Source organism: Capra hircus, chromosome 17 (assembly GCF_001704415.2).
Source record: "Capra hircus breed San Clemente chromosome 17, ASM170441v1, whole genome shotgun sequence".
Lineage (NCBI taxonomy): Eukaryota > Metazoa > Chordata > Mammalia > Artiodactyla > Bovidae > Capra > Capra hircus.
This window is the reverse complement of record NC_030824.1, coordinates 19,188,218-19,200,557: the sequence shown is the minus strand read 5'-3', so window position 1 is coordinate 19,200,557 and position 12,340 is coordinate 19,188,218. Positions and strand designations below refer to the sequence as shown.

Below are 12,340 nucleotides of genomic sequence, written 5' to 3'. Positions count from 1 at the left end.
AAATACAGTGCCTATGCCTGCCCTGTACGCCAACTACTCAGCTCCCCTCCACTCCCCAAACACCATCAAACAACCCACTATTCTTGGCATCTAATTGGCATCTAAGGTCCATACTCAAATGGACATAACTTACCTCCCATAGCACCATTCTTTATCTTTGCACTGGTAATTCCATCTCGTTCTAGGTACTCCTCCAGGTTAGTAACGCACTGAACATCAAAATTCTGCAGGAAGGCCACAGGAGCGTTGTGCACACACTGCCCAGCCAGGGACACCTGAGGGCCGGGGGGAGAAAGCAGACAGATTTATGATCTCCTTTCTGATCATAAAAAAAGAGATCAGTGTCTTGGAAAAGCATCCTTTCTGCAGCCTGCTTCTACTGCTGGGTTAGCTCCAACAAAGGCTAGGGCATTCACTAGTTAACTGACTTGAGCAGAGTATCTACTTGACTTGCTAATCAAACTCTGGAAGCCACCGGCTGCAGGGCCACAGTAAGCACAGTTTCTAAGGAAAATTCCCTGCTCTGCATCATTTACTTTGCAGAAACATGATTACATTCAGCTTCAGTTTCTTTTCTGTTGTTTTTTGTTTTTTCACTTTTTGGCCATTCCAGGCAGCATACAGGATCTTAGTTCCCCCAGCCAGGGAGGGAACCTGCGTCCCCTGCAGCGGAAGCTGCAGAGTCTTAACCACCGGACTGCCAGAGAGGGTCCCTCAACTTCATTTTCTCTCCCTCATTACAAATGCATTTTTGTTAAAGCCGTAAGAATGGATTCATATGGATAGTAAAGAGAAACAGTTTAGCCTCCCATGTCTTCTTCCCATAAATACTTTTTCCTCACAATGTTGAACTTAATAAAGTTAAGATTTCACATAAAACTCGAGTCTTAAAATATTTTTCAAAATTCTATTTAATATTTAATTAACACAATACCATAAGCCAAATATACTTCAATAAAAAATAAATAAAATTTTAAAAGTATTGGCTGTTAAACTAATACAAGTGAGAAATGATAGTTATGTCCATGGAAACTTCTAGACAGTCTTTTGGTTTTATTTAGTAAGTTCACTCTGAGATTTAGCAAAGACAGATTGATTTAAGAGTGACTATCAAAAGAAAAAAACACAATCCAGAGACCTTAAATGGCTGAGGAAGAGATTTTTTTTTAGAATAACATGAGTTAAATTAGTAAGAGGAAGGGGAAAGTGAGAAAAAGCCTCTGGCATATTAAAACTGAAAGGATTACCTGCGGAATAGTAAAATATGCCTTATCTACTGTCATAACGGGGTCTCCTTGTTTGTAACCAAAGTCTGAAAAGTCTTTTAGATCAGTATGCAAGTACATGTCAAAGGAAACTTGATGTCCAGAGGAACTGCAAATCAACAAGAGAAACCACCATTAACGTGATAAAAGCAATTCTTTTAAATTTTTTCTCTGCTTTTTAAATTATCAAAATCATATTTGTACTAAATGCCACTGAACTGTGCGTTTTAAAGTAGTTAATGGTTAATTTATGTTCCATGAGTCTTACTTCAACGCTAATAACAAAGTTGCTTTAGAATGTCAACAAGACAGAAATGTAAAAGACAGAAAGTTAAAGCCCCCCATGAGCCCATCACTCTTTCCCCCAACCCAGAGAATCGCTATTAACCATTTGTGGTATCAATTTCTTTTCAGTGAGGGCTCCAAAATCACTGTGGATTGTGACGGTAGCCATGAAATTAAAAGACGCTTGCTCCTTGGAAGAAAAGACATGACAAACCTAGAGACATGACTTTGCCAACAAAGGGCCTTATAGTCGAAGCTATGGTTTTTTCAGTAGTCATGTACGGATGTGAGAGCTGGTCCATAAAGGAGGCTAAGCACAGAAGAACTCATGCTTTAGAACTGTGGTTCTAGAAAAGACTCTTGAGAGTCCCTTGGACCGCAAGGAGATCAATCCAGTCAATCCTAAAGGAAACCAGCCCTGAATACTCATTGGAAGGACTGCTGCTAAAGCTGAAGCTCCAGTACTTTGGCCACCTGAGGCAAAGAGCCAACTCACTGGAAAAGACCTTGATGCTGGGAAAGATTGAGGGCAGAAGGAGATGGGAGCAACAGATGATGAGATGGCTGGATGGCATCATCAACTCAATGGACATGAGTTTGAGCAAACTCTGGGAGATAGTACAGGACAGGGAAGCCTGGCATGTTACAGTTCATGGGGTCACAGAGAGTTGAACATGACTTAGTGACTGAACAACAACCAGCTCTTTCAAATACTTAACACAAAATAAACTTAATATGTGAAACCTAGAATTGAATCTAGAATGGAGGGATTGAAGCATGGAGCCTCTGGAGAGGTCCTGAGGAGGACATGGCCATATTCCAGGGCCACCTGGGTGCACACCCCTCTCCCGGGGTGCCCTTCGGACACTTACATGGAACCATGGTAGAAGTACCCGAGGAAGGGTGAGTTGGCGAGCTGCACACACAGGAATGGAAACCAGTCGGGGACTCCATGTGCCATCTGCACGGAGCAGAGCTGATCAAAGGGAGGATTAACATCTCCTCCGAAAACACCAGGGAAACAGGACTCCCTGAACAGTGCTGTTAAATCTGATGAGCATTCCTGGAAAGAAGACGTAGAGGAGCTCAGAGAAGATTAAATCCCCCCTCTGCCCACTGTCAGGATCTCCTGGCCAGCATGATGCACTTGCTGTGGAGACCAGCAGGACGCAGTACAGGAAGCAGGAAACAAATAGCTGGCCTCCAGGCTAAGAGTGTTTGCGCTCACAGCAAGTCACAGCAAGTCATCTCCCTACGAGGCTCCAAGTCAGGAACTTCAGACCTTCACAGCATTTACATCTTAACTGGGGACCTAAGATATGCTTACAAATAAGATGAGAAAAAGAAAAGGTAATATGAAATAGACCACAGGTAGAGAATTTTCAACTGGCATCACCACTCACGCCAGTATTCTTGCCTGGGAAATCCCATGGACAGACGAGCCTGGCGGGCTACAGTCCATGGGGTCGCAAAGAGTCGGACACAACTTAGCCACTCAGCAGCAGCAGCGTTCAAATTCCTAGTCCAGAGAAATCTAAGGACAATTCCAGAAGAATCCTTGAATCATTCTTGTTATATCACGACCCGATTGGTATCATCAAGAAGTCACTTTATTCGGATGGACCTAGAGCCTGTTATGCAGAGTGAAGTCAGTCAGGAAAAGAAAAATAAATATCATATATTAATGCACATATGTAGAATCTAGAAAAAAGACCCAGAGGAACCTATTTGCAAAGAAAAACTAGAGACACAGAGGTAGAGAACACACGTATGCACACCAATGGGGAAAAGGGGAGGCAGGATGAACTGGGAGATCGGCACTGACATACACACTATTGAGACTACGGATAAAATGGAAAACTAACGAGAACCTAGGTAGAGCACAGGGAACTTTACTCAATACTCTGTGGTGACCTAAATGGGAAGGAAATCCAAAAAGGAGGGGATATATGTATACACATAGAGCCAATTCACTTTGCTGTACAGTAGAAACTAACACAACATTGTAAAGCAACTATCCTCCAATTAAAATTAATTTAAAAAATAAAAATTAAAAATATGTATTTGATCTGGAATTAGACAATGGATTCTTAGAAATGACACCAAAAGCATAAACAACAACAATGACCAAAAACTGGAAAAAAGGGAGGGAGAATTAGATGAAAGAGGTCAAAAGGTACAAATTTCCTCTTTTAAGTACACACTAAGGATGTAATCTACAAGGACAATATAATTAACACTGCTGTAGACTATATGCAAGCTGCTAAGAGAGCAAATTCTAAGAGTTCTCATCACAAATAAAATTTTCTATTTCTTTTTGTCCTTTTTTTAAAAAAACGTTTTATTTTATATTGGAGTATAGCTGATTAACACTGCTGTGATAGTTTTAGGAGAACAGCAAAGGGACTCAGCCATACATAAATATGTATCTATTCTCCTCCAGACTCCCCTCCCATCCAGGCTGTCAGATAACATTGAGCAGAGTTCCCTGTGCTACACAGTAGGTCCTTGTTGGTTATCCTTTTCAAATATAGCAGTGTGTATAGGCCACATTCCTCAAAATGGTAAGTGAACTGGAAAACCACAGAGTTCAAGTAGTTCAAGGTCAAGAGAGAAAAAAATACGTTTAGTTTTCAGAAAACTAAATCCTCTCCAAATTGATTTTAAAATATTTTTAAATTCTAGAAATCTATTGTAAACCATGCGTTCTGTAAACTATAACAGGAATGAAAGTTCCTCACCTACAACATAGGCATATATACACAGCTCTAAATGGGTCTGTATTGGATTCCAGAATGCACGTGCATGTGTACAGATGCTCAGCCATGCCTGACTCTTTGCGATGCCATGGACTACAGCCTGCCAGGCCCCTCTGCCCATGGGATTTTCCAGGCAAGAGTACTGGAGTGGGGTGCCATTTCCTTCTCCAATGCATGAAAGTGAAAAGTGAAAGTGAAGTCGCTCAGTCGTGTCCGACTCTTCGCGACCCCATGGACTGCAGCCCCCCAGGCTCCTCCGCCCGTGGGATTTTCCAGGCAAGAGTACTGGAGTGGGGTGCCATTGCCTTCTCCGACAGGCATATATACACAGCTCTAAATGGGTCTGTATTGGATTTCAGAATGCATGTGCGTGTGTACAGACACTCAGTCATGCCTGACTCTTTGCGACCCCATGGACTGCCAGTAGCCTGCCAGGGTCCTCTGTCTATGGGATTTTCCCGGCGAGAATACTGGAGTTGGTTGCCATTCCTCCTCCATCTATTTCTTTAATTTTGTGTCTATATGAGATGATAGATGTTCATCAAACTTACTGTGATACCACTTCATGATGTATGTAAGTCAAATAACCATACTTTAAACCTTAAACTTGTACAGTGACTGTGTCAATTATATCACAATAAAACTGCCAAAAAAAAAAAAAACTGCCAACAAAGGTCCATCTAGTCAAAGCTGTGGTTTTCCAATAGTCATGTATGGATGTAAGAGTTGGACTATAAAGAAAGCTGAGTGCTGAAGAATTGATGCTTTTGAACTGTGGTGTTGGAAAACATTTGAGAGTCCCTTGGACTGCAAGGAGATCCAACCAGTCCATCCTAAAGGAAATCAGCCCTGAACAGTCAATGGAAGGACTGATGATGAAGCTGAAACTCTAATACTTTGGCCACCTGATGTGAAGAACTGACTCATTTGAAAAGACGCTGATGCTGGGAAAGACTGAAGGCAGCAGAAGGGAACAACAGAGGATGAGATGGTTGGGTGGCATCACCGACTCAACGGACACGAGTTTGAATAAACTCCAGAAGTTGGTGATGGACAGGGAGGCCTGGTGTGCTGCAGTTAATGGGGTCGCAGAGTCAGACACAACTGAGCAACTGAACTGAATTGAAAACTGGAAGAAAAAAATTGATAAAGTGGACTTTATCGAATTAAAACTTTTGGGCTTCAAAGAACACCAACAGGAAAATGGACTTCCTAGACAAGTAGGAGAAGTCTTTGGCATATCATATATCTGATAAGGGACTAGAATCCAGAGTGCATAGTGAACTTTAAAAACAAAAGACAATTTAATTTAACAACAAAATTAAACAACAAAAAGACAACCTAATTAAAAACTGGCCAAAGGGTCTCAACAGACATTTCTTCAAAGAAGACATATAAACATTCAATAAGCCTTTAAAAAGATGGTCAACATCATTTGCCACTAGAGAAATATGGATCAAAATAACAATGAAATGCCACTTCACACCCTCAAGGAAGGCTGTAATCAAGATTATTATAGCCATTGTTGGTGACATCATAGAAAATTACAACCCTTATACACTGCTGATGGGAATGTGAAATAATGTAGCTACTTTGAAAAAACAGTTCCTCAAGGGAATTCCCTGGCAGTCCAGGGGTTAGGACTCATTTTCATTGCCAAGGACACAGGTTCAATCCCCAATCAGGGAATTAAGATCCTACTAGCTATGTGGCTCACCCAAAAAGAAGAAAAACAGTTCCCTAAAAGGTTAAACATGCAGTTACCATGTGACAAAGCAATTCCAAGCCTAGGTAACGTAACCAAGAGAAATGGAAACACACGTCCAAACAGAAACTTGTATACAGGTTTATATTCTTGTATCACAGAGGCATTCTTCATAGTAGCCAAAAAGTGAAAACAACCTAAACGTCCTCACTTGATAAATGGTTAAGCACTCTGTGATATATCTACACAACAGAAGATGATTCGGCCATAAAAAGGAATGGAACACTAACACATGCCACAATGCAGGTGACCCTTGAAAGCATGATGCTGGGCAAAAGATGCCAGACACAGGGACTTCCTTGCTGGTCCAGTGGCCAAGACTCCAGGCTCCCAGTGCAGAGGGCCAATCCCTGGTCAGGGAACTAGACCCCACATGAGGCAACCAAGACCTGGCACAGCGGAATAAATATTAAAAAAAAAAAGAAGCCAGACACAAATCCTACAGACTGAAGGATTCCATTTACATGCAATGTCCAAAAGAGGTAAAGCCACAGACACAGAAAGTAGATTAATAGTGACCTGGGAAAACACACTAGTGAAAATAACAGAAAAGAAGCAGACTCACAGAAACAGAGAACAAACCAGTGGTCACCAGTGGCGAGAGGGGTGGGGCAGGGGGCAACACAGGAGTAGGGGATGAAGAGGTACAAATGACTACGTATAAAATAAATAAGCTACAAGCATATACTATTGTACAGCCCAAGGAATACAGCCAATATTTTATAATAATAACTATAAACGGAGTATAACGTTTAAAAATTGTAACTATGTTATACACCTGAAATTTACATAATTTGCAAATCAACTATACCCAGATAAATAAATATACTTAATTTCTAGTGAAAACAAACAAACATAAAACAGTCTGGGGATGATGGGCATGAGAGTGACTGCAAATGGACACATGGCTTCTTTTCGGGGGTGCTGGAAACATCCTCAAATTAGATTATTGCGATGGTTAAATTTACTAAAAAAAAAAAAATCACTTAAAATATCTATTTTTCTCTCCTTTTTATATTTTTTTAAAGGCTTCCAAGTAAGACATTAAAATCATCCTCTCAGTATCATCACAATCAGGACTTTATTCAAACAGACACATTTTTTTTTTTGTCTGCAATTGCTGCTTAGTCACTCAGTCATGTGCAACTCTCTGCAGCTCCATGAACTGTAGCCCACCAGGCTCGTCTGTCCATGGAATTTTCCAGGCAAGAGTACTGGAGTGGGTTGCCATTTCCTATGCCAGGGGATCTTCCTGATCCAGGGATTGAACCCGTGTCCCTTGTATCTCCTGCACCGGCAGGTGGATTCTTTACCACTACCGTCACCTGGAAAGTCCTTTGTCCACAAACTAGGCTGAAAAGGCTAGATAAGAAAACACTCAATTGGAAAACATGGCATACAATCTCAGCTTCTGAAAGACCACGCGCTAAAATGCTGTTGATGGGGACCTGCTGGTGCCCTCCACATGCTATCAGGTACCACAGTTTTGCACCCAATAATCAGAAAGACCATACCTGGTCACAGCAGCAGCGAATGTCACAGGCCTCCGCTGTCAAATTACAAGGGCAAGGACCAAGGGGCTGATACACCTGGTTAGGAATGACAGTCACATTTTCTGAAAAGTACAAACAACAGAGAAGTTCAGCTGTGAAACACTGATGAGACATGGCCACATTTTAGACACTCAAAGAAAGCTGAGTTGTACTACAAATCACCATTACCAGTATTCCACATCAAGGTGTCCCTGAGATGGGCTATATCTACTGAGGCCTGCATCTACTTCTCCAACAAAAACCCAAATAGAAGAGAAGGTCCTAGTTATACAAACTGAAGAAGTCACAGTTGATCTTGAAGATGATCAAGTCACTAAGATTTGCAAGTTAAGACAGATGCAATGCACTGATTTTTCAATACACTGCCCAACTCCTTTCATAACACAGACTGATTTTTAGCATTCACTCCTCCAAATCCATTACCTCTTTCAACAGATAAACCTGAAGCCATGACCTAAATGTCCATTGACAGATGAATAAAGAAGACGTGGTACATACAATGAAATATTACTCAGACATGAACAAAATGGGGTCATTTGCAGTAATGCAGATGGACAGAGTCTGTCATACAGAGTCAACTAAGTCATAAAGAGAAAAACAAATATTGTATATGAACGCATGTATGTAGAATCTAGAAAAATGATACAGGTGAACCTATTTTCAGGGCAGAAATAGAGATGAAGATGAAGGGAACAAATGTGTGGACGTGGAAGGTGGGGGAATTGGGAGTGGGTATGCCCACTGCCACGTGTAAAACTGATAGCTAGTGGGAACCTGCTACAAAGCACAGGGAGCTCAGCTCGGCGCTCTGTGGCGACTAGATGAGTGGGAAGGGAGACCCAAGAGCAGGGGGTTGTATCTATACACATAGCTAATTCACTCTGTTGTACAACCTTCTAAAGGAACTATACCACAATTAAAAAAAAAAAATCTGAAGCCATGGTGACATTTCAGTTTATCTAGAAGCCATCTCTCCACAAAATCTCATTTAACTGAGCTACACACTCAACCTCAAGTCCCATCACACTGTGAATGCAAATTTTCACATCCTGATTCTGGTTCAAGGGTGGGGGAAATTAGTAATTTTCACACTGACTGGAAAAGGAATATGTTATATTACATTTTAGCCTCCTAATTCAGAATCCAGAGACTAACAGTTGGAAAGCTATGTACGTGACTATTTACGTAAACTCTATGTATCAGTCAACTTCAATAACAGGATAACTGAAGCTTCTAAAGAACAACTATTATATATTCTATGCTATAATATAGTAGAACCCTAGTATGCCAGTGATATCAAGAACAAGAAAGTCCGCATAAGAGACCATGTCACAAGGGTAAGGGTTTGACCCTCAGTATAATCAAATCCATGAGACATAAGCAAGGCACTTTAGAATAGGGTTTTACTATGTGATATATAGATAGATATTTGTGAATCTATCTATACGTCGCCCACATTGTTGGCTAGCTTCCTTGTTACCAAGCATACCGCTTACCTCCTGGCTGTCCTTCCATCTTTTTTCTTGTTCTGATCTCTGTCTGACTGGGTGCAAAATTTTTCATACCTTCATGGGGTCAGAGTGGACATCTCATAATTACCAATATACACAGACTCTAATTTTCCTAAGTTTGGCTATTTGTACAAGGACATTCTGAAATATTACCTAACTATATTTAAGAATATTTTTTAAAAGAAAAAAAAGTTGCTGCTTTGAGTGGTACAGTTACTATTAAGCCCTCCTGGGCTTAATAGTTTTCTTTTTTGGCCATGCTGTGTGGCTTATGGGATCTTAATTCCCCAACCAGGGATCGAACCCATGCCCCTTGAATTCAAAGTGAGGAGCCCTAAATCACTGGACCACCAGGGAATTCCCTGGAAACTGTTAAAATTAGAAAATTAAACAAAAGAAAAATAAGTTTAGGAAAGCAAGACAGACTCAAGAGCGAAGCACACAAACTGCATGGCACACACTTACATTCAAACGTCTGCAGTAAACATTTTGATAGTCGGAGACTTTACTTGCCTGATGCATTTTGGCCCAGAGAGGAGTTGGCATAAATTTCCACATGAATGAGCAGATGTGCTAAACAGGATGTATTATGAAAGGCTGAAACAAGAAGAGTTTGGACAATACATGGGGCCTCCAGGAAGGGATCTGTCTCATTAGAGGAACATGACTGCAGATCCCTCTTCAACCTCACGGTCACTTCCAATGAATTCTGAAAGGAAAATATCACTGTACTTTATATGGTGACTCAAAACGGCATCTATAAGAACACATAAGGTTAAGTAAGCTCAATCTGCCTCCATTCCTTTCATAAAAGGCAAACTGGACCAAGGATGACATCATTCTGCTCAATTTTACCCTGTAAACCTACAGCAGTACATAGGCCCCGAGTCCTAATCCTCAGCTTAATATACAAGCAAACAAGTTGTGGCTGCTTGTTGTTTGGTCACCAAGTTGTGTCCAACTTTTGTGACTCCATGGACTGTAGCCCAGCAGGAGTCTCTGTCCATGGGATTCTCCAGGCAAGAATACTGGAGTGGGTTGCCATTTCCTTCTCTAGGGGATCTTCCCGACCCAGGGACTGAGCCCAGGTCTCCTGCATTGGCAGGTGGATTCTTTACCACTGAGCCACCTGGAAAGCCCTTTGGCTGTTTAGAGAAAGCTGAACACAGGCCTGATTAAGGTATTTGTCTGGCACCTTTATTATCCTACCAGCAGGAGATTAAATACACACAAATAAAAGTCCATGGAACAGGCCCTGGTTCCTAGGGTGCAAGAAAAATCTGTCTGTCTCTTTTATGTTCGGAGTTGATGTTTTGCAGATACTAGGCACTCTATGAAGTATCTATTAAGTGGAAAATATTTCATTTCTCCAGGCTTCAGTGTGCTTACACATAAGCCCAGAGTTGGGTGAGACCAGCAATTCATGAAGGTCTTCTGAGTCACAGGTTCATTTGATAATCTGACAGAAGCTGGAAAGCCTCTCATCAGAAAAAAATGCACACACACATAACTTTATACACAATTTTAGAGAGTTCACAGCTTTTTTTTTTTTTTTGCCTGTGCCATGCAGTTTGTGAGATCTTAGTTCCCCAACCTGGGAATGAACCTGGGCCCTTGGCAGCGACAGCATGTTGTTCTAACCATGGCACCACCAGGGAATTCCCTCACAAGCTTCTTGAAACTCGTCCAAGAACCTCTGGGCTGAATGAGTGCCTACAGGATCAGATAGCCCACAGTTTCACGGTGGTTCCAAGCACTAAGTTCTATCTTGTTTGATTAAAAGAACACTGCAGGGGAAGTTCCCTGGAGGTTCAGTGGTTAGGACTCGGCGCTTTCACCGCCTTGGTCCAAGTTCAATCAATCCCTGCTCAGGGAACTAAGACCCTATAAGCTGCTGGGCGCAGTCAAAAAGAGAGAGAGAAAAAAGCAACACTGCAGGAGCACCAGATGCAGGACTCCACAGATGCTACTGAGAAGGTTTCCACCTCTGGCCTTACCACAGTCGGGGTGACAGTCAAACTCCAGTCTCCTGTCTCATTGTTCAGCTCGCCACAGGTGGGGACTGGCAATAAACCTACAGGAGAGATTAGAATGCAACAGAGTATCGCTCAGCCACCAAGGTATGCACTCTGGAGTCAGATTTCCTAGGATGGAACACCTTTCCAAGCCTAGGACTGGACTCTTTGCAAGCTGTGTGACTTTCGACCTGTGACAACCTCTCTGAACTTCAGTGTCTTCATTTGTTAAAAGGAACTAAAAGACATTACTGTTCTTATTAGGAAAATGAGGTGATGTATTTAAGTTCATGGGATAGCTCAGTGAATGCTAACTTGTAATTTCAAGCTTTCTTTTACTTATCCTGTCTGTTGGTCCTCTGGTCCACAGCAGCCCCCATCCCGACTTTGCAGGGGACAGCGCCAAGGGACTCAGAGGATGCCACCTGGCCAGGCTTCTTGCGCGGCCTGAAGCTGGTCCAACCTCCTCCCTCCCCACAGGCTCTTTACCCATCTCGTCCCGCAGCTGGGTCAGGGACACAGTCACATCCTCGGTGCCTCCGACCAGAGACGCGCTGACCACAGGGCCGGACATGCGGATGACAGAAGGAATGAAAACTAGGAGGGAAGAAAGGGACAAGGAGGAGTTAATAGCTGCAGAACCGCTGGGTGATGGCTTTCTTTGCGGTGTCTTCCGCAGCTTTGGCTGCAGTCCCAGATTTGGCCTCAAGAATCGTCCTCTCCCTCATCCCCGTCTTGCAGGCCCCTGCCCCGCCTTACACACCCAGATCTCCCCTCAGCGGCCTCAAGACGCCTTGCAGAAGGAGGAGTCCCAAAAGCAAAGGGACCGGCGGCGACAAACGCATGCCTGGGGGCTCGCCGGGCCTGCACAACAGGGCTGCGCCCGCCTTAGAAGACTGGAAGCGCGGGGCCTCGGAAGCACTGCCCGGGAGGCCTGGCCGCCACCATCTTGTCAAGCGAACGCCTGGAGCTATGGCAACCACCAATCGGCCGCCGGTCTGACGAAAGGCGAGCCGTGATTGGACCAATCACGAGCAGAGAGAGCCCGCCCTCAAACCCATCCGCAGCAGCCTAGCCCTGCCACAGGCCTTAGGTCCTTCTAGCGGCATCACTCCATGTAAAGTATCACGAAAAAGTAGGAGTCCGCGTCTAGTTTAAAACCCCGAGTTTCTCCAACATGGAGTTAA

General features: G+C 42.9%; 1 protein-coding gene across 1 annotated transcript in view; it reads right to left on the bottom strand.

Annotated features, from left to right (window-relative positions):
- The window catches only part of TCTN2 (tectonic family member 2), a 28,698-nt gene extending 16,574 nt beyond the window's left edge, over nt 1–12,124 (bottom strand). Inside the window, exons 1-8 of the mRNA XM_005691349.3 lie at nt 11,917–12,124; nt 11,643–11,750; nt 11,136–11,212; nt 9,652–9,847; nt 7,589–7,689; nt 2,423–2,613; nt 1,248–1,374; nt 134–275 (exon numbers count right to left, since the gene is read on the bottom strand). Coding sequence (XP_005691406.2) covers nt 134–275; nt 1,248–1,374; nt 2,423–2,613; nt 7,589–7,689; nt 9,652–9,847; nt 11,136–11,212; nt 11,643–11,750; nt 11,917–11,998 — 1,024 coding nt within the window. The 5' untranslated portion in view covers nt 11,999–12,124. The remainder of the gene's footprint in view (nt 1–133; nt 276–1,247; nt 1,375–2,422; nt 2,614–7,588; nt 7,690–9,651; nt 9,848–11,135; nt 11,213–11,642; nt 11,751–11,916) is intronic.